Here is a 22215-nt window from a genome sequence, read left to right as displayed (position 1 = left end):
AATGAGTAGGATAAATAATAAAATGGTTATTTATTTTATAGAGTAAAGTTATTCTAGTAAGTTAATCATGTATTAGCACAAATCGTGTTCATTCTTATTTTTTTTCAAATACAACTTATGTGCATAACTATTTATTTAAAAAGTAAACAATAGAACATATGAGACCGAACCAAACAATTAATAAAACTTTGTATATGAATTTATTAAACATTCAGTCAAAATTTTATCATTTAATATTAATATTTGAAGATAAATAAAAAAGAAAAGGAAATATTTTTTTAAAAATATTGTAAAAAATAATGAAAAGAAAAAAGTAAGAAAAAAAAAGAGGAAAGACAGAGTGTGTGAGAGATGAAAGAAAGAAGACAAAAGAAAAAAAAAGTGTGAGAGAGATAAAAGAAAATATATAATCAACATTTAAGATTCAAAAAAGAAGATTGGCGTGTACATATGAAAAAGAGGGTACAGTTAGCAATTTATTGTAAGGAGAAAAAATAAATCATCTTAAATAGAATAGAAAGACTATAAATAGATTAGACAGACGTCCCTCCTCATTATAGCCCCCTTGGATGTAAAACCTCAGTCTCTCACTCGCAGATCTTTCACTCACCCAAAACCAAGCTAGTCCGAGGAAGTCCTCTATTCAGAACCAGATATGGAGACAAAACCCACCGAGATCAGCAGCGGCAAGATGTTCGGAGGCTACAACAAGAGGTTCAGACATTTCAGCCCTACCCTCGGCTGCTCCATGAACTTCCACATCTACTTCCCTCGATCTCCTTCTCCCTCTCACAAATTCCCAGTCAGCCCCTCTCTCAATTTCCCAATTTCTCATTCCAATTTAACCTATTTTTTTGCACTTCCTTGATTGGTTGACATGGTTATCGTGCTGCCAATGAATAATAGGTCTTGTACTTTCTCTCTGGCCTCACATGCACGGACGAGAACTTCATTTTCAAGTCGGGTGCTCAACGCGCCGCTTCCGCTGAGGGAGTGGCCTTGGTTGCCCCCGACACTTCTCCAAGTAAATCAAAATGCTTTCATTTATTTATTTTTGCCGTCATTTTTTTTCCGAATAAGGCTTGTTTGTTATCGGTTCTACCTACCAAACTTTATTAAAATTAGGCTAAAATAGAATTTTGGTCTTTATCTGAATTTTTTTGTTTCAATTAAATTGAGCCAAGAGCCTTGGCTGATAAGGAATGCAAAACCAGCAGAGGAGAGGCCACAGAGAGACCCAAGAGGAAGATCGTGCCACCCAAATATTTACAAGATTTTGTTTAACAAATTAGTTAGTGGAAATGATACTTAGTGGGGTAGGAAATATGCTGTCTGCCACTTGTCTGTTTTGGCATTTTATTTTCTGTTAGATAATGTTCCCTGCATTGGCAACTCTGTTACTTGTCTGTGAGTGCAGAATCATCACTAGCTATTATAAATTAGGACCTAATGTAATGAAGAAAGGCAGACCAATAATATCAGTTTTCTATTTCAATTTAGTAAAAGGAGGCCCTCTCTAGTCCTCGAATTCTAGAGAACATATCATTTCTGGTGCTTTCATTGAGCACTATGGCAGAATCAACACGTTCCAAATCAAATATGGATTGTCTTGAGGAAGCTATCGCAAAACTTACCTCAAACCAGCTTTTGTTAACAGCCAACCAAAACTCCATGACCCTCAAGCTTGATGAACTCTTACAGAAGTTGGCCAATTTGGAGTCTCGACCTCTGTGGTGCCGACTTGGTTCTCGGAGTGCAATGGTTGAAGTCTCTGGGACCTGTCTTGACAAACTACAATGACCTCACCATGAAATTCCTTCACTCCGGTCGTGTGGTCGAGCTCAAAGGGGATACCAATTTTGAGCTTTGTGCCATCAGCCCCCCCAACTTCGTTGATTGATGCAAACTGATGGAGCTAGTGCATATTTTTCCACATCTGTCTATTGGCAGCAGAGTTCCCTTCGAACCAAACTCCTTCTTCTGTTTCTGCCATTCTAGCAATAGCCTCCCTAATTACCCAATTTGAACCCCTCTTCCAACCACCCACAGTCTTACCACCATCTCGACCCACAAATCACCATATTCACCTCATTCCGGGCACGGGGCTCTTTATTGTGTTTTTTGACGATATCTTGATCTATAGTTCCATTATCGAGGAGCATGTCCGGCATCTAGAAAAGACATTCCAAGTGCTCATGGAAGGCAGCTTCTTCCTGAAATTATCCAAATGTTCTTTTGGTCAGCAACAGGTGAAGTACCTTGGCCACTTCGTTTCTGCTCAAGGGGTCGAACCAATACACGCGAAAGTGCAAGCTATACAACATTGGCCCTCCCCAAACTCATTGAAGGCACTGCGCAGCTTTTTGGGACTTGTGGGATTCTATCGCCGCTTCATTTGTGGCTATGCTTCCATAGCAGCACCTTTGACCACCGTGTTGACTAAGGATAGCTTCGTCTGGAACCAGTCAGCCCAAATAGCCTTTGATCAATTGAAGAAGGCAATTTCGTCCGCCCCTATTCTTCTGTTGCCTGATTTTTCGATTCCATTCGTCTTAGAAACATATGCCTCGGGGATTGGTATGGGCACAGTCCTATCTCAAAAAGGTCACCCCATTGCTTTTTTCAGCAAGACCTTCAACACAAAACTCCTCATGGCATCAGCGTATGTCCAGGAATTGGCCGCCATTACCGTCGCCGTTAAGAAGTGACGTCAGTATCTTATTGGTCACCACTTCACGATCCTGACCATAGAAGTCTTAAGGAATTGATGACACAAGTAATCCAAACGCCAGAACAGCAACTATACGTGGCCAGGCTTATCGGCTACGACTACTCTATTCAATTTCGATCCGGAAAGACTAATCTGGTAGCTGATGCCCTTTCGTGAATCCCTCAAGCCCCTTCTGGTGAATTTTTACTTCTCTCTATGCCACATTTTGAGTTTATAAATGAACTCAAACGTGAACTAGTTCGACATCCTCAGTTCATTGAGCTCAGACAGAACATCATCGAGCTACCTCAGCACCATGCTGATTACAAAATCACCCAAGACTTGATTTTAAAAGACGGATGTATTTGGCTGCCATCAGGCTTCCAACTCATTTCATCGTTGTTGATGGAATTTCATTCAACCCCCTCCGGTGACCACATGGGCATCATGAAAACAATGGCCAAGCTCAGTGATAGTTTCACTTGGTCAGGTATGAAGAGGGATATCCAAGAATTCATTGTGGCATGCTTAGATTGTCAACATACTAAGTATGAGTCGAAGCAGTCTGCAGGGTTGCTCTACCCTTTACCGGTGCCGGCAAGGCCGTGGGAGGACCTATCCTTAGATTTCATTGTTGGGTTACCTCCATATCGGGGCCACACCACAATCCTAGTAGTTGTGGATCGTTTCTCCAAAGGGGTACATCTAGGAATGCTTTCCTCGCTGTACACTGCCCACAATGTCACAATGTTGTTCATGGACATTGTCGGCAAATTAAACGGCTTACCCAAAAGCTTAGTCTCTGATCGAGATCCTTTGTTCATAAGCAGATTCTGGCAGGAGTTGTTTCGTTTATGTGGCACGACACTACGCATGAGTTCTACGTATCACCCATAGTTGGACGGTCAGACAGAGGTACTGAATAGAGTCGTTGAACAGTACTTGCGGTCTTTTGTTCATGGGAAACCTACATCATGGGGAAAGTTCCTATTATGGGCAGAATATTATTACAATACTTTGTGTCATTCTGGTTCTGGGGTCTCTCTTTATGAGGTTACTTATGGCAAGAAGCCATTAACAATTCCGCAATATATTACCGGCACATCGAGAGTAGAGGCAATAGATGACTTTCTAAGTAATAGAGAATCAGTTTTCACAGAATTGCGGAAGAAACTCTTAAAGGTCCAGGAGCATATGAAGCTATCTGCAGATATGAAGAGGCGCAATGTGAATTTTGAGTGTGGAGACCTGGTGATGGTCAAGCTTAGGCCTCACCGACAAACATCTACTTCAGGATCCAACGTTCCATATTCCAAACTTGCCAAAAGATTCTATGGTCCTTATCGAGTTCTGGAAGACTGGAACGCATTGGTAAGGTCGCCTACAGGTTGGAATTGCCTCTAGGATCCCACATACACCCTGTATTTCACTGCTCCATTTTGAAACCTTTTTGGCAATTATTGGATGGTCCACCTTTGCCCTTGCTTGCAACTGCTACGGACAATCAACCCCTTATTTCACCACTCGTGATTTTAGGCACTAAATGGGCTCACGAATCCACTCCCCCCAAGCTAATGGTCCTGGTTCAGTGGGATGGACTATCCCCAGATGATACCACATGAGAAGATTGGGAGGAACTCAAGTCTAGTTATGACCTTGAGGACAAGGTCTTTCTTGATGGTGCAGGGGATGATAAGGAATGCAAAACCAGCAGAGGAGAGGCCATTGAGAGACCCAAGAGGAAGATCATGCCACCCAAATATTTACAAGATTTTGTTTAACAAATTAGTTAGTGGAAATGATACTTAGTGGGGTAGGAAATATGCTGTCTGCCACTTGTCTGTTTTGGCATTTTATTTTCTGTTAGATAATATTCCCTGCATTGGCAACTCTGTTACTTGTCTGAGAGTGCAGAATCATCACTAGCTATTATAAATTAGTACCTAATGTAATGAAGAAAGGCAGACCAATAATATCTGTTTTCTATTTCAATTTAGTAAAAGAAGGCCCTCTCTAGTCCTCGAATTCTAGAGAACATATCATTGGCTCAGCGGTGAAGTTGTGCCTTGGTGACCTGTTGGTCATGCGTTCAAATCCAAAAACAGCCTCTTTGCCTATGCAAGGGTAAGACTGCGTACAATGACGCTCTCCCATACCTTCGCATAGTGAGGAGTCTCCAGGAAATGGGGTACGCTAGTTCGTTGTTTCCTAAAGTTTAAAAAGTTTCATTTTAGTCCCTTAAAATGTTTCTATTAGAATAAACTGGTTCTTCCATTACTTTAACACAACTTGTTAACACGTGACAAACTCTGACGCCCAAACTGTAAGAGAGGTCATGTTAGATGGACGTTTGCCGGGTCAGCACAAATTGACATCGATAGTGCCAAATAGGCAAAAACTGATGAAAGGAACAATTTGGTCTATCAGAAACGCCTTATGGATCAAAATAAAACCTTTTAAACTTAAAAGACCAAATTGAAAATAATGTAGACAAGGGACAAAAATTCTATTTTAGCAGCTACAATAAAGTCTTATCCTACTAGGTGAGGTCGTCACATGAATCACACGACGTCATTCGGCACAAAAATTATATTTTTGCCTTAAAATTTAAAAAAAAGGCATAAATAATCTTTTGGTGTATTATTGAATAAGGTGTTATAATAAGTAATACATGGACAATGTTAAGGTAGCATTTTATACCATCATCCGATTATAAACTGTTATTCAATCATAAACCACCATTTATAATAAGTTTGTTAATTTTTATAATAATTACTTTAAAATATATATCAAGATGATTTCTGATTGCATGCCTATTAGAATGAAAAATGAATCCTAATGTCATAATAAATTAAAAAGAAAATTTAATAGGGACCAAAACAGAGGAAAAAAAAGGTTAAGAGAGCTGGAATGAAAATGACTACATTATAGGGACTATATAGTTATTTAAACCAATTAAAAAATATATATTTTTAACTACTATAATTAATTGGTGATAGAGTTGCTACTTTTCCTTTTGCAGTTAAGCTTCAATTTGTTCTCAGTTTTAACTTCATAATGCAGGAGGCTTGAATGTGGAAGGAGAAGCAGACAGCTGGGACCTTGGAGCAGGTATGCCACATGAGACCATTATATTTGGGCCTTAATTGAACCTTGGGCCTGACTTTGTTGGGCTGGGGATGGGGCCTTAGTTGTGTAGTCTTGCAAAGTGTTTGTCATATGAGAATGTTGATCTTTTTGAAATTGCCATTTAGATATGGTATTGGGCGTGTAATGGATGTTCTGTTTTATCTTCTACCATTGTTGCTAGTGACTTAGTGGCTAAACTTTCATTTTACATGACCCAAGTACTGCCTATACACTTGGTAATGAGTATATTATGCATATAGAAGTACTGTTTTTAATTACTCACTTCTATATTTGTGTAAGGAATTTTATATGTATAAATAAGAGGAACTTTTCCTAATATAATTCCTTCAACATGGTAGTGGGAGAGATCTCAGGAAATAAAGCAACCTAACAAGAGTTTACAAGACTTGTCAGTAAAGGGGAGTAAAAATTATTGTTTGTTCTCCAAGGCTATTTGTTTTTGTTACTGAATGTGACTCTCATTTGCATAGTAAATATATTAAATATGCTGTGTTTTTTTTCCTCCTTGTTGTGTTTTCTTGCTAAGTCTCTCTTCATGTGGTTTTTGGGATTAGATATGGAACTTATGATGTAATTTTAGACCTTCAATTATAAAGTCATTGAGTAAGGGATAGTGTATTTCATTGTTATATCTTGTTACAAAATAAAGATATTTTTATATTCATTGTTAAACCTTTAACCCTGGTAGCGGTTGATGTGTGTGGGTAGGGTGAAATAAAGTCTGGGTTTAACTTGTTATGGCTAGTTTGCATAAGTTAAATTCTTTTTGGTAATTAATGTATTTCTTGAGTTTTTGACCTTTGGAATATTATGAAGATTGCTGACTGAAACCCTTAGCTTTGATTATGGTTACCAAAAATTGTTTCATAGTGAGTAGGGAAAAAAAAACTTTGTTATAAACTTTGTGATATGATGAATGTATGTATGTGGGTGCATATATACATGAGGAAATTTATCCCAGGCTAGATGAATAGCACTCTTGTTTAGACAAGTCCATTACCATGTGCATGCCCCACTTGGTCCTAATGTCCAATATACAATGCATTTCAAAAGATTTACACCATCAAGTCCATTACCATGTGCATGCCCCACTTGGTCCTAATGTCCAATATACAATGCATTTCAAAAGATTTACACCATCAAGCTACCTGGGCTTCTTCATGTTTGCACCTGAATCAATGGTACGGTACCCATAATAATGTAAATTGTTTTTTTTTACTCAGCAAAGATAAATATATTCATATATGTGAAAGAGTACCAGAGGTACTTAAATACAGCTATTTGGTTTCTGAGATTTGGTTCCTTAACAGATTAAAAGAAATCTGGATAGGAACCGAATCCGGGCACCCATTACACTATTAGCAAGTAGCTCAAAAACCACAATTGCATCATCTACTAGTACTTGAACCCTGCTCTAATAAACAAAAGCCAGTGACATGTTAGAGGACCAGTAGCTGTAGGGACAGTCAAAATCCTTCTCAAAACCCTTTAACCACGTCCATAGAGTAAATATAGCATCCTCCATCACCTTGTTGCCATCAAAAGTTCCATTTGAAAAAATTGTTATTCCTCTGCTGCCACATTGTCCATGTAAGGGCCAGCCACCAACATCTCCACCTGGTATCCTTAATACCCTGGGCCAAACAGTTCACATGTTGTGAGAAATGCTGCCTTGGGTTCAAAGGAAAAACACCCTGAATGCTCACCCACGACATCGATTCCCACCATAGGGGGAGAATTTTGTCACAGAAAGAATAAGTGTGCTTCGTTTTCCTCGGAATTCCTACAAAATGGGCATAATGTATCAATGAGATCCACCTGTCTCCTTAGCAAATTCTTTTTGGATGACAATCTTTCTTTAAGTAATCTCCATGCAAAAACCGCAAATTTAGGTGGGATCTTTAATTTCCATATGTCTTCAAATACCTTTACATCGTCCCCCTCGATCTCCTCTTCACTCAACATGTGATAGGCACTTCTAATTGAAAATTGACCACTCAGGTCTGGTTTCCAACTCCAAGCATCCCTTCTGTGAGACTGAATAGTGGCTCCATGCACATCATTGAGGAAGCAATCAGCCATGTGAAGCTCACTCTCGAACAAGTGTCTTCTCCAATTGAATTTCCACTCCCATCCATTAGCCTCCTGAGCTCCCATCTCCTGAATTGTTTGGTTCTGCTAGTAGGAAATTAGATACAGCCTAGGATATTTTGCAAGAAGTGTTGTGTCGCCATCAAGCCACCTATCCTCCCAAAATTTGATCTTTTCCCCATTCCCCACCTTCCATACTATTCCTCCCTGTAGGGCTGTCTCATATTGCGGATTATGAATAGCCAATTTTAGGTCTCTCCACCATAACGAGACATTACTATCACTTGAAACTTCATCAAGACCCCTCTAGCCGCCATACTTTGATTCCAAAACCCTTGCCGCTCTCCACCATGATTGAATAGGTTCCACTTCCATTTGCTAAGCAATGCAAGATTGAATTTGTTGATGTCCTTGATGCCCAACCCTCCTTTGTCTTTAGGGAGGCATACTGTCTCCTACTTGACCCATGCAATCTTGTGTTGATCAACTCCACCTCCCCAGAGAAACCTTCTTTGTATGCCTACCATCTTGTCTATCACCTTTCTGGGAACCCTGAAAAAAAATAAAAAATAAATTGGAATAAAAGTTAGGATGGACTGGATAAGGGTGACTCTCCCCCCAAAAGATATATGTCTCTGTTTCCACTTTGTCAATTTCCTCTCACACTTTTGGATGACTGGATCCTACAACTGACACCTCCTTGGGTTTGCCCCTATGGGTATTCCCAAGTAGACAAAAGGAATGGCCAACACACTACAATTCAAATAATTTGCTGCGTTTTGCTTCCACGACTTCGGCATATCAATTGCTCCAAAGCTGCTTTTTGCAAAGTTGATTTTAAGGCCAGACACCATTTCAAATATCCTCAAAATGACTTTGATTGCTTTGGTATTCTCCATTGACGCCTTCCCAAAAAAGATGGTATCATCCGCATACTGCAAAATGGAAACATCCACTTTGTCTCTACCCACTGCAAAGCCAGTGTATATTTTCTTTTCAATAGCTTCCTTCATCAATCCACTTAGACCCTCAGCTACAATATTGAAAAGAAAAGGTGCCAATGGATCACCTTACCTTAGACCTCTTTGGGGTGTGAACTCTGCCGATGGACTCCCATTCACCAAAATTGAAACGGACGCGGATGATAAGCAACCCTCAATCCATCTAGGACAAAAGCCCATCCTTCTTATCATATAAAACAAAAAATTCCATGAGACTGAGTCGTATGCCTTCTCATAGTCTACTTTGAACACAAGACAAAGCTTTTGCTTTCTCTTAGCTTCCTCCACCACCTCATTTGCCACTAGCACTCCATGTAATAAGTGTCTACCTTCTATGAACGCTGATTGTCTTCCATCAATAATGGACGACATCACCTTCTTTAGTCTTTTAGCCAAAAGCTTGCTGACGATCTTGTACACATAACCTATGAGAGAAATAGGTTTGTAATCCGACAATCCTAGTGGATCAGATACCTTATGGATTAAGGCTATGAATGGCGTGTTACAACCCTTCGAGAAGATCCCATTCATCTACAACTCATCTAGGAAACAAAGGATGTCAGGCTTGAGGGTTTGCTAGAACTTCTTAATGAACTTGAAGTTAAAACCATCTAGGCCCGAGCTTTTCTCACTACCACACTCCCAAATCGCCTCTTTTACCTCTTCCTCAGAAAATCTAGCAATCAATGAATCATTCTACTGATGGCTGATTACCTAAAACCGTATCCCATCAATCAATGGTCTGAGGAGCTCTGGCTCTTTAAACCTTTGTAGAAAAAATTGTCTGGCTGCCTCTTTGACCTTTTGAGGTTCATCAACCCAGGATCCTTCAATCATGATGCCCTTCAATAGGCTGTTTCTATGAGACTTGTTGATCATGAGGTGAAAGTACCTTGAGTTGCAATCTCCCTCAATCCATCTTGTTCTTGCTTTTTGCCTTAGTAAGGACTCATGTGAGTGGGCAGTCACCCACAGTTTTTCCTGAAGTTCCTTCCTGAAAATTGCCTCCTGGGGTGATAATTGCCTATCCATTGTCATCTCTTCAAGGTTGCTAAGCTCATCTTGTATCTGCTTTACCTTCTTGTATGTGTCCCCATATTGCTCCTTATTCCATATCTTCAATCTATTCTTGAGGCGTTTTAATTTTTCTTTGAGCACATAGTCCCCCCACCCACTTTGTTGGGTAGATGACCAGCAATCCTGTACAACTTTGATGAAGGATCTGTACAGAAGCCAAGAGTCCAGAACCCTAAACAGCTTAGGTCCCCAATCAATAACTTTTGACCTGAGGATAATCGGACAATGGTCAGAAAAATTTCTGACCAAAGTGCATTGCATAGTTGCAGGCCATTTGTTAATCCAATCAGGTGAGACTAGAAATCTATCAAGCTTGCTTTTGGTTGTTCCATTCGGTCTATACTAGGTGAACTTTCTTCCCATCCACGGTGCATCCTCTAGCTCCAAATCCTCTATCCACACGTTGAACTCCCTTATACTGTTTTCCCCTCTCTTCTGTGGCAGCTGCCTAGCCTTTCTGAATTGTTTCTGACATTGTTGAAATCCCCTAGAATGCACCACAATCCTCCAAGATATGAACTTCTTAGCTGCTTTATGTTCTCCCATAGGTTTCTTTTGCTTTGAACTGTGGAAGCAATGTCTTCCAAGGTTATTTTGATGATGTCAAAGAATCAAGAGTTAAGCAAATTCCAAAGATTCAAGAATCAAATTTCAAGAATCACGATTCAAGAATCAAGTTTCAAGAATCAAGATTCAAGAATCAAGTTTCAAGATTCAAGGATAATCAAGATCAAGATTCAAGAATCAAGAGAAAACTCAATCAAGATTAGTACTAAAAAAGTTTTCCAAAACATTGAATAGCACAAGAAGTTTTCACAAAATCATTACCAAAGAGTTACCAAAGAGTTTTACTCTTTGGTAATCGATTACCAGAAGGTAGTAATCGATTACCAGTGTTTTAAAACGTTAAGATTTCAAAATTCAAGAGTTACAACTTGTGTTTAAACATTTTCAAATCATTTTAAACTTGTGTAATCGATTACACAATACTTGTAATCGATTACCAAAGCCTCTAAACGTTTTAATTTTCAAAATTCAAAATGAAGAGTCACATCTGTTGATGTGTAATCGATTACACCTTAATGGTAATCGAGTACCAGTGACTGATTTCGAAAAATAAATTTTCAAAAGTCACAATTCTTCAAGTGACTTGTTTCTGAAGATTTTTTCAAAAGTCACAACTTTTTAAGTGATTAGTTTTAAAGAAATTGCCAAAAGTCACAAACTTTGACTTGAGTCATCAAGAGATTATAAATATGTGACCATGGCATGAATTTCATAATCATCTATCTTTAATCTATCTTTACATCATCTCTCAACATCTTTCAATCAATCTTTCAATATCTTTCTACTCTCTCTACAGAATTCTCTTATTCATTTTCTCCATCTTTCTAAAAGTTTTTGTTCAACACTTTTTTTTTCAAGAAAAATTCTTTGTTAAAAAACTTGTGATATTCATCTTTTTCATTCTCTTCTCCCTTTGCCAAAAGAACAGAAGGACTAACCGTTTGAATTCTTTTGTGACTCTCTTCTCCCTTACAAAAGATTCAAAAGACTAACCTCCTGAGAATTCTTTTGATTCTTCCCTTCCCCTTAAGCAAAAGATTTCAAAGGACTAACCGCCTAAGATATCTTTTGTTTTCCCTTACAAAGATTCAAAGGACTAACCGCCTGAGAATTCTTTATCCCAACACATTGGAGGGTACATCCTTTGCGGTACAAGTAGAGGGTACATCTACTTGGGGATTGTTATACTGAGAACAAAAGAGGGTACATCTCTTGTGGATCAGTTCAAGTGGAGGGTACATCCACTTGGTTTTTCAAAGAGAACAAGGGAGGATACATCCCTTGTGGATCTTTGGCTTGTAAAGGATTTTACAAGGTTGAAAAAAATATCAAGAATTGTAAGTTGCTTGGGGACTGGATGCAGGCATGGTTTGTTACCGAACTAGTATAAATCTTGTGTTTGTCTTCTTCTTCCCTACACTCTTTAATTTCCGCTGTGTATTTTTAATTATCGCTTTTACTTTTGATTAAGTTTCTATTTCTGTTCTTTACTTTCTTAACTTTGTAGTAAAAGCCTAATTGAATCTAATAACATTAAGAATGATTAGTTTTTAAATAGTCAAGGCTCATTAATAATTAATTCAACCTCCCATCTTAATTATTTCGAGGCCACTTGATTCAACATGAACATCACAAGGTGAACAAATATTACAATATGGACCGTTTGAGCTTCCTTGAGCCATTGGCCTACCAACAAGATGAATCCACTACCAATGACTTTGTTTTGTAGTTTGAAGACTTCTTCACTCCATAAACATAATAACCCGCCTGCTGAGTTTACTGCTGCCTGCCATTCCCATGTTACCTCCTTGTCCCCCCACAAAGCTTGGCACAAGCCCACATCAATGGTCTCTTTCTTAGTCTCTTGAATACACAACATGTTGATTTTTTCTTTTCGAACCATTCTCCTAATCGCAACCCACTTTACCCGCCTCCCTAAACCTCTTACGTTGTAGGAAATAATATTCATGGGTTTTGTATTCTTGCACCCAATCTCTCTATCTCCTTCAAATCCCTTTCCTCCATTTCCTCTATGTTGTTAATCAGCCCTTCATTGTGTGTCTCATCTGTCATGCCCAACACCTTATCCATTTTCAAAATAGCTTATGCCTCCACTAAATGAGAATTGAAACTATTATTTACAGGCTGTATGTCTTTCTTTACTGGTGTGTATTGTTGCTGTCCCAATTGCCCACTATAGGTGGAGACACCTGTGACATTCTCTGCCATTTGCTGCTGATGTGTGATCTCTGTTAGATTATTTTGCTTCAGACAACCCTTTGCTTTTTGTCTTTGATTCCTCCTTGTTCGAGAGTAGCATTAAAAATTGTCGTTGGGGGCAGAAAAAAGAATATGTGGGCTGTTTTTGCACTTAGTCTTGTTAACTATGGGGGTGTGATTAGAAAAGCCCAGCCCATTTCCTCCAACTTCATTTTCCAGTTGGCACTCATGTGTTATTTCTTCCTCATACGCCAACATCTCTTTCTCAGCTTCTGCACTTTCAGTTTCTAGATTTCCTTTTTTATGCTCCCTTTGTGCCCCCTCAGGATTCTCGATGACTCCCACCTGCTCCCCCTTCCTCTTCTGATTGCGTTCAAATGTGGGTTCCGAAAAACCTTCTGTCAACTGGTGACGCGCCACGTGGCATTGACTGGCGGCACCGCAAGTGTCCGTTACTCCAAACGTCGGATTGGGCAGCTGTACCCGCTGGACAAACAGAGCTTCTGCTGGTCCAACTCCAGCGGGATGACTGCTGGTTAAAACGCCACCACTGACTGTCCCTGGCGGCGCTTCTGAGCCTTTGACGGCCCTTGCCTTGACCACGCTTGGTGTCACCGGCGGTGTCTGTCCTTTCGAGCTGTTCTTCTCTTCCGTCTCGTTGTTGTTGGGAGCTCCCTTAGTATCCTTTGTTGGCGAGCCCCAGCAACTGTCGTCGGAGTCAATTTCCTCCGACGACCACGTCTCCCTCCTTCATCGGCAATTGCACGTGTCAAGGCCTCGGCTAAGTTCCTCCACCACCTGCACCTGGTACACTTCTCCCCCAATATCGACACTCATGGTGTGATGGATGGCGGGGCTCCACGGCATGCGGATAAGCACCCTAGCGCGATCCACCCTTCGAGCCTCCTCTGTATTGTCGTCTGCATCCACCAGTTCCCCTATTGCAGCCACGATTCGCTGGATATATTCCCTATCCAGGCTATCGGAGGTATGCCCCAACAGTGAACCAAGCTAATCTCTGGCCCGTTCTGAGGCTCGGGTGCCATTTCTCCAGCGAATAAAACATATAGTCTACTTCCTCCGATGTCTCCTTCACCATGCGTTCTGCTGTAGCGTCCGTGAGTCCTAGTAGAAGCACCATATCATCCCCCATGTACTTTGGGGTTATTTCTGCTCCGAAATCCCATAATGGGTCTTCTTCAAGTCTATCCTACCACCTCAGGTCTTTCAGGCACCCCACCCATGCTTGTCTGAGCCAGTGCTTGTCATTCATTGGGATGTCAAGGTATAACGATGATCGAGATTCGCCTCTCTTTGTGTCTTCCTTGTATGTTTCCTTTGGCTGTTCCACTTTGTACCTGTCTCTGGCCACTACCTCCTCATACGAGGTCAAACTCCTTGTTGCTTGATGGTGACCTCGATATGGTGCTTCATTCTGCTGCTTCCCCTCTTGCTTGTTTGGTACTGGTGGTGTCTCTGCCTTTGTTGCCATGTCCCTCCCGTATTTAGGTATGTTGACATACAGTTTCAAGCCTCCGATGACAAGCTGGTCCAGTTGTCTAGCCAACTCATGCACATCTTTCACTCCCTTGAATCTAGCGAACCCATATCTCCTGCCATTCATGTTTTTTTTCTTTGAGATGAAAATCTCCCTCAAATCGCCCCACCTCCTGAAGCGATACCACAGGTCACGTTCTGTGATGTCGTCTGAAAATCTTGTGAAGTAGAAGGTCGAAACGTCCTGCTTATCCCTCCAGTTTTCTCGTCAGCAGCTTTGCTGTTGGCCATCCCTGTTGTCGGGATGTGTCCGTCAAGGATCCACGTACAAGCTCACTCTATCTCTCACTATTGTCCGGCCTCTAGTCCTAACTCTCTCCCTCCCCGTGTTTCTCTCTCTACTATTTCTCTCACCTCTCATGTCTCTCTCTTCTTGCCAATCTCATTAATAGCACCTTATAATAATGTAAATTGTGAAATGTTGAAGATTCTGTCTGTGCATACAGAAAATTCACTTCAAGAAGTTGTAGCAGATGTTGAATGTTATGTGTTAGTTCCTTTTTGATGATTTGGGATTTGTGTTGTGAAGTTGTTGCATCATTCATAATTATTATTTTTTTATTTGTTTAAACTATTAGTATTGCTATTGTTGTTGTTGTGATTGAGAAAGTTCTGTAAAAATTGTGTTTATTTGGAAAAAGTGTGTTATGAGTATGACTCCACCAAATCAATTAGCTAGGAGCATTTTTGTCATTTGTCAACTCCCATCCCCTTATATCACCTTAACCCAACCCTCTTTCATGGAAAACAACATTTGGCCTATACTCCTCACCTTCAACTCTCATACATTTCCTCTCTCTTCATCTTTCCAAGAATTATCTTTGCTCTTCTCATCCCATCTCACTTCATTGCAGATTGTGAGGGTTAGGGTGTGCACTGTTACACCATGCTTCTTTACCCTTTAACTCATGAAGCAATCCCATGGATCTAACTATATATTCAGATTTGGTATGAGGCGTAATGAATTTAGGTGTGGGACTTATAAGTTAGTTAGGAATTTTGTGAGAAAATCAGATAGTATAGTGTATAACTCTGGAAATTGTAGTGATATAGATGGTAACTCCAAGTGATGTGTTGAGCAGCATACTGGAGGATGCTGATATGTAAATATAAATAAGAAAAGAATGTTAGTCAGCTACTGTTAATTCATAGCTGTTGGGTAGCTGCCTAATATATTATGACTGATGTGCAGTTCACAGTTTCTTTGATCCCTCTGTTTCTCTCCTCTTTCTCTCTATCCTCGCTATTCTGTTCTTCCCCTTTCGCCTCTCTTTCTCTTTCTTTCTGTTTCTCTTTCCCACCTAAATCAGATGTGGACTGTCTTGAACATTATTGCTGGGTTAGTGGATATTGGCATATTTTACTTTTCTGAATATTTCTCCATAATTGGTAAATATTGGCAATTTAGCATATCTGATTTTCATATACATTCTGGAACAGGTGCAGGATTTTATCTCAATGCTACACAAGAGAAATGGAAGAATTGGCGCATGTATGACTATGTTGTCAAGGAGTTGCCAAAGCTTCTGAGCGATAATTTTCCACACCTTGAAACATCAAAGGCTTCTATATTTGGTCATTCTATGGGTGGGCATGGTGCTCTAACAATCTACCTAAAAAATCAGGATAAATATAAGGTGTAGTGTTGATTACGCAACTGAAATCTTCTGGTTTTAATATAGTCATAGAATTACTTTGAAAAATTTGGCAATTTCCTGAACATTATGGATAGTTTTACTTTTGAAAAAGCATGTGTTTTGTTATTAGTTACTATTATTATTTTTGTCTGCAAATACATTTTTCATTTCTAGGGATATCAATTACATTTAGATTCTGAGCAATTATTCCAAGATGTATATTGCATAAGGGTTAGTGTTTTCTGATATTTGTTAGGATATCTGGTAGTCTTGAATCTTGATAAGCTTAAGCTTATATTATAGATGGAACTATTACTGTTTAATAGTTGTGAGATAATGTCTGATACAAGGTGGATGATCATTAGAGTTCCTTTTTTCCCTATTGGATTTTTGGTACAAGTGATGAGTTTATCTTTTATTTCTTTTGAGTTGCCTTTGCATAAGGCTTAGTGGTTTCAAATATTTGTTAAGATATCTTTACTCTTGATATGATGTGTGTAAAACAAATCTTTTTTGTTGAAATTTTCCTATTCAATAAATGGAGAAAACATCTGAGTAATAGAGGATGATCATCAGAGTTCATGTTTTCCCTATAGGACTTTTAGTACTAAATACTTTGGGATTAGGGCCTAACTCAACCTTACAAAACCATCTTGTAAGGTGATGATTGCCCAAGCTTTATAAGTTCTATTTAGTTATATCTCTAGTCAGTGTGGGTTCCCAATTTGCTAATAGCCGACATCTCGGTGGCTCCACACCATGACAGTTCACTCAGTCTTTCTGGTCCGTTCCTTTGTAGGTAACTCTTTCTGAGGCAGTGTGGCCTAAGGCTGATCACAACTGAGGCAGCTTTCCAACACACCCCCTCATGCTCCAGTCTATTGACCTGGAGCGTGGCAATGCAAGTGGCCCAATAATGGATTTAGGATAGACTCTAATATTATCATAGAATTTGGGATTAATGCCTAATTTACTTCTACAAAATCGACTTGTAAAATGAGGATTGCCCAAGCTTTATAAGCTCCATTTTTTTTTTTTTGATCGGCAAAGATAATATATATATATATGAATATAAACCAAGTACCAGAGGTACCATGATTACAGAAGAATCCAGTGGGATGGTTCCCAAGACAGACTACATAACAGTCTCGGAGGGAACCAAACTGGAAGATAGATAAATACAGCTACTGCTACACTATAAATTCTACCCTCAACTAAGAACAAAAACATCTCTAAGGTTAGAGGACCATTGATTATAGTGAATTGTGAAATCTTTCTCAAAACTTCTAAGCCATGACCACAGTGAGAATAAAGCATCCTCCAACAGTTTGTTTCCATCAAAGGTGCCATTTGAAAATATGATCTTGTTCCTCAACTGCCAGACGTTCCAAGTAAAAGCCACCCACCATACCCTCCATCTATTACCCCGAATTCCATCCACCCAATCAATCATATGTTGGGAGAAATTTTGCCTTGGGTGCTGAGGGAACACACTAAGCATGTTCACCCAAGACAGAGCTTCCCCCCATATCGGTGTAATTCTGCTGCAGTGGAAAAAAAGATGAGCTGCATCCTCCTCCGATCTCCTACAAAATGGGCAATGAAGGTCATTAATCTCCACATTCCTCCTACACAAGTTTAGCTTGGTTGGCAATCTGTCTCGAAGTAGCCTCCAAACAAAAACTGCAGCTTTAGAAGGGATTCTTAGTTTCCATAATACTTCAAAATCTGCAGTATCGTCCCCCTCTATTACATTTCCCCTCAATGCAAGATAAGCGCTTTTTACAGTGTATTGGCCAGTAGGGTCCTGCTTCCAAACCCACTCATCCCGACTGCTAGGTTGGATTCGGATGCCTCTCACGTCCTTTAGAAATGAGTCAGCCATGGGTATCTCGCTGTCGAACAAAAGTCTCTTCCACTTGAAGTCCCATTCCCAACCTATGTCTTTGAGGACTCCCATTTGCTGAATGAAATGATTCTGTTGACATGAGTTGAGATAAAGCCTCGGGTATTTGGCTATTAAAGCTGTCTCCCCATCAATCCACCTATCCTCCCAGAACTTGACTCGCTCACCACACCCCACCTTCCACACCATTCCATTATGAAGAACCAGCTCTTGTTGCGGATGATGGATAGCCAATTTCAAATCTCTCCACCATATAGAATCATTCGAGTCAATCATTATAAGCTCCATTTAAGCCATATTTGTAGTCAATGTGGGATCTCAAGCCTCCAACGTTGTGGTGGTCCACTCTAAGGTTTCACTCAGTCTTTCTGGTCAGCCCATCCATAGATAGCCCTTTCTGGAGACACTTCAGTATAGGGGTGACCACAAATAAGGCTGCTTTTCATATATTTTACCTATGTTAGTTTGGAATGAATAGGTAATGAGTGCTGGGAGCTTAATTTTGTTGCTTGATCTTTAGCAAAATAACGTATTAATAATCCTGAGTCCTGACAACATGGTAGTAACTCAGTCACAAACTTGTGAGCTTTAAGATTTGAAAGCCCCATTATGTGGTTAAATGAACCAATATTATTTTTTAGATTATGGATTGACAGAGTTAGTGGGGAAATGAGGTATAGTTAGGAATTTAAAATGTACTTGACAAAAGCATCTATAACATTCAGGAGTCATATAGATGGGGTTAATATTCTTTGGAAGGGTATACTATTGATGTTCTTAAAAGTTGCTTTTTGTTTTTATTTTCAATTTCTCAGTATAAAGAAACTCTTTTGTGAGTGGTTTTATAGAGCATGATTGGAAGAATTATCATATGATTGCAATAAGATAATTTCACATTTTTTAAAGAAAAAACAAAGGCAACGATTTTTGAGTTAGATTGTAGGTGGTGATTGTACATAACTACATATAGGTGCTGCACCCCTTTGTTTATCATCTTTCTTCTTTGCATCAGTTTTTAAATACTGAATGTTTGGATACTTCTTGGGGCATCCATTTCTTTTTTGGAGTTTTAATAATCATGAATCTTCTGAAGTGGAATTGAGAGTCAACACTAGGTTTTCCTATATTAGTAGGATTGCATAAGGCTTGACATTGCAACCATATTTTCTTACCTTAGTATAGCTTGATGCTTCTTACAAATGATAGTCCTAGTTTATGTGTCAAGGAGTCATTTCTATTTCTTAATTTGAGGTTTGAATTGAAGCTTGGGAATAGATGTTTTTGTTTAAATAGGAGTAAGACGTAACAGTATGTGCTATGCAAGCTTAGCAAAATACAAGTTAATGATGTTTTTTTCAGTATAAAATTGGGATTATATCACCTTTTGCATATTCAACATATTATATTGGATCCATCTTATGAAGTGATGAGGATGCAACAAATACAATTCTAGTTAGTGGATAAAATAAATAATGCTTCAAGCATAACCTGTGATTGCAGAGTGGGTATGAAAGCAAAATTGGATTGGATACTTTTAAGTCTGGAAATGCTTTAAAGTAGTGAATTTTGAAGAGTAAAGTGCTAACAAGAGAAAAAAAAATGTGCAGTGGAGAAGAGAATGTTGAGATGGGGATGAGTTCATTAGAAAACAGATAAGATTAGAAATGAATGTATTCAGGAGAAAGTTGGAATAGCAGCTATCCAGTTAAGAAGATAGACACACATTCATAGCTTATTGTTCAAAAAACATGTAATGTGAACTGGTTGCAATCTTCATACTTATCATGTATGTTGCACGTTAGAAGCAAACCAATTATTTCATCCTTGTGGTGAGCTTTTGAAGTTTGTAGAACATTATTTCCTAAGAGGCTAAGATAACATATAGACTGTACCTTGTCATGATGTCATGATGAATTTTTTTTCTTATTATTTGGATTCTAACTTAATTTTCTTGTGTTTCTTTACGTAACATGCTTGTTCCAGTCAGTTTCTGCCTTTGCTCCAATAGCAAATCCTATAAATTGTCCTTGGGGACAGAAGGCATTCTCAAATTATCTTGGTGACAATAAATCTGATTGGGAGGTATTAATTAAATGGGGAAACTGCATGTTCGCTTTACTTAACGGGTCTTAATATTTCATATTATAATAAGAAGTTGAAAAACTGCAGGATTACGATGCTACTTGTTTGGTAACGAAGTTTCCCAATGTTTCTTCCACCATTTTGATTGATCAGGTAAAAAATTGTGGTTTCTGTTTTTTTTTTTTTTAAATACTTGTGAATTATTGATTTAAAGAGTTGCAAAATTATGGCTACTGGTATCCTGTACAGTTTTATTAGATTGTATTTGATTTTTATGTTTAAGAAATCTAGTTTTAGTAGCAGTATAATAAACCAATATGGTATGTTAATGTTATATATTGTACTATTCTTCTTAGGGCATGGTTTCAATTTATAAAAACATGTACCCACATACTCGTAGCAAGTTTCTGCTGGTTTTATCATCCTCTTATTGTCAATCCACTTTTCAGGGGGAAGATGACAAATTTTTGCCTGATCAACTTCTGCCTCACAAGTTTGAACAGGCTTGCAAAAAAGCCAATGTTCCCCTACTGCTACGTTTCCAACCTGGTTATGATCACCTTTACTATTTTATAGCCACATTCATAGATGATCACATCCGACATCATGCTCAAGCTCTTAAGTCTTAGTTAAGTTGTGTGCACTCTGATGAGTGATGATCTATAAGTATTTTGTGAACTCTACTGAATCCACTCAGATGTTAAGTTGCTCGTGGTACCCTGGTTGTATTTGAGTTTGGAATGGAACTTCTTCCATGTTAGTTTAAAACTAATCCTTTTGTCTATGAAATATATAATTTTTTTTTCTAATGACAAATTTATCATAGATTGTAGTATATTTTGATAGAAGTATTTTATTATTAAAAAATAGTCTTATTAAACAATTTATTATAAGGATAAATATGAACAAGGGTAGGCTCCTGACACTAGTTTACCAAATGTGACCATTGCCTTAGAAGGAGTGCTCATGGTTTGGATATTTATATAATTAAAATCATAATTAATGAATAACTAGATTATAAGTGAGTATTATAATTATAATCATAACTAGTTTTTGAAATATGGATATATAATTGGTTATAAATAACCTAGTTATATAACCAGTTATATAATAAGTTATATCTAAAATCAATTAAATAATTCAGTTATGAAAAAATAAAAATAATTTATTAGAAATAATCATAATTATAAAATTGATTATAGTTTCATAACTATTTTTATATAACTAGTTACACTTATACTTGTCTTATTAAGACTATTTTTTAGCAGCCTTATAACCCAATAGTGCTTCTCGTGTGTAGCATAAGAGTTTGTCTCCGGTTTCTTTTACTTTAACCGTGTGATAATGTATTGAGGAGGATGTTGCAATGAAAGACAATTGAACTTTTTTTAAAAAAAAAAAAAAAGTGAAAAATGAGAGTTTTTAAAATATAGGAAAAACTGAAAATCCTTTTTATTTGGAAAATTCGGTCTTTAAAAATTGAGATTAGGCTTGCAAGTTAGTTTTTTTATTATCCATAAAAATTGAATATGATATCATGGGGTTTATAACACTTACATCTTTTCAATTAATTAAACTAAATCTCATTGGTTGCTAGTTAGATCATGTATAAAGTAAGTTGAAAATTTAATTTTATTGTATTCTCAATACATTTAATAAAAATAGTTATTTTATATTCAATTGTGTAATTATTAATAACTTTAAGAGAATTTATTTTATTCATAAGATAAAACAAATGAAATTTAGCTAAGAAAATAATTTAATACACAAATATTTTAAAAAAGGTCATTTATGAAGAAGTAATTGTGATCTGACAATTCTTGTGCCAACTATCTTTCAATATATCGAGAAACTTAAGATATGTCAGATTTTTTAAAACATAGACTTAAATATACTTTTAGTTTTTATAATTTTATGATTGTGTCATTTTGGTCCCTATAAAGAATTCTTACCTTCCACATTTTAGAAATATACTTAATATGATCAATTATTAGTTTGTCGTTAATTTGACATGACAAATGACATGGTGGTCTGACACATATATTAATGTGTCATATGAGCAATGTCAGAGCGTCATGTCACCATATATTAAAATTTCATATCAACATGAAAAATCATGTCATCACAAATGTATCATGTAAATAATTTTTATTAAAAAGAGCTAAAATGTTTTCTGTTCTTATAAAATTAGAAATGTTCAAATTTCAACCTTGCAAT

The 22215-nt window shown here is 38.0% G+C and overlaps 1 protein-coding gene across 1 annotated transcript; it reads left to right on the top strand.

The window, feature by feature from the left end:
• The first annotated feature begins 538 nt into the window (after positions 1–538).
• LOC100786814 (S-formylglutathione hydrolase) lies at positions 539–20807 on the top strand. Its single transcript, XM_014763103.3, has 7 exons — positions 539–802; positions 907–1024; positions 5774–5821; positions 15814–16010; positions 19900–19998; positions 20086–20151; positions 20448–20807. Exons 1-7 carry the CDS (start codon positions 656–658, stop codon positions 20625–20627), a joined length of 855 nt encoding a protein of 284 aa, XP_014618589.1. The 5' UTR covers positions 539–655; the 3' UTR covers positions 20628–20807.
• The last annotated feature ends 1408 nt before the right edge of the window (positions 20808–22215 follow it).

Source organism: Glycine max, chromosome 10 (assembly GCF_000004515.6).
Source record: "Glycine max cultivar Williams 82 chromosome 10, Glycine_max_v4.0, whole genome shotgun sequence".
Lineage (NCBI taxonomy): Eukaryota > Viridiplantae > Streptophyta > Magnoliopsida > Fabales > Fabaceae > Glycine > Glycine max.
Note: the sequence above shows the minus strand (reverse complement) of the source record. Positions and strands in the feature narration are given on the sequence as shown.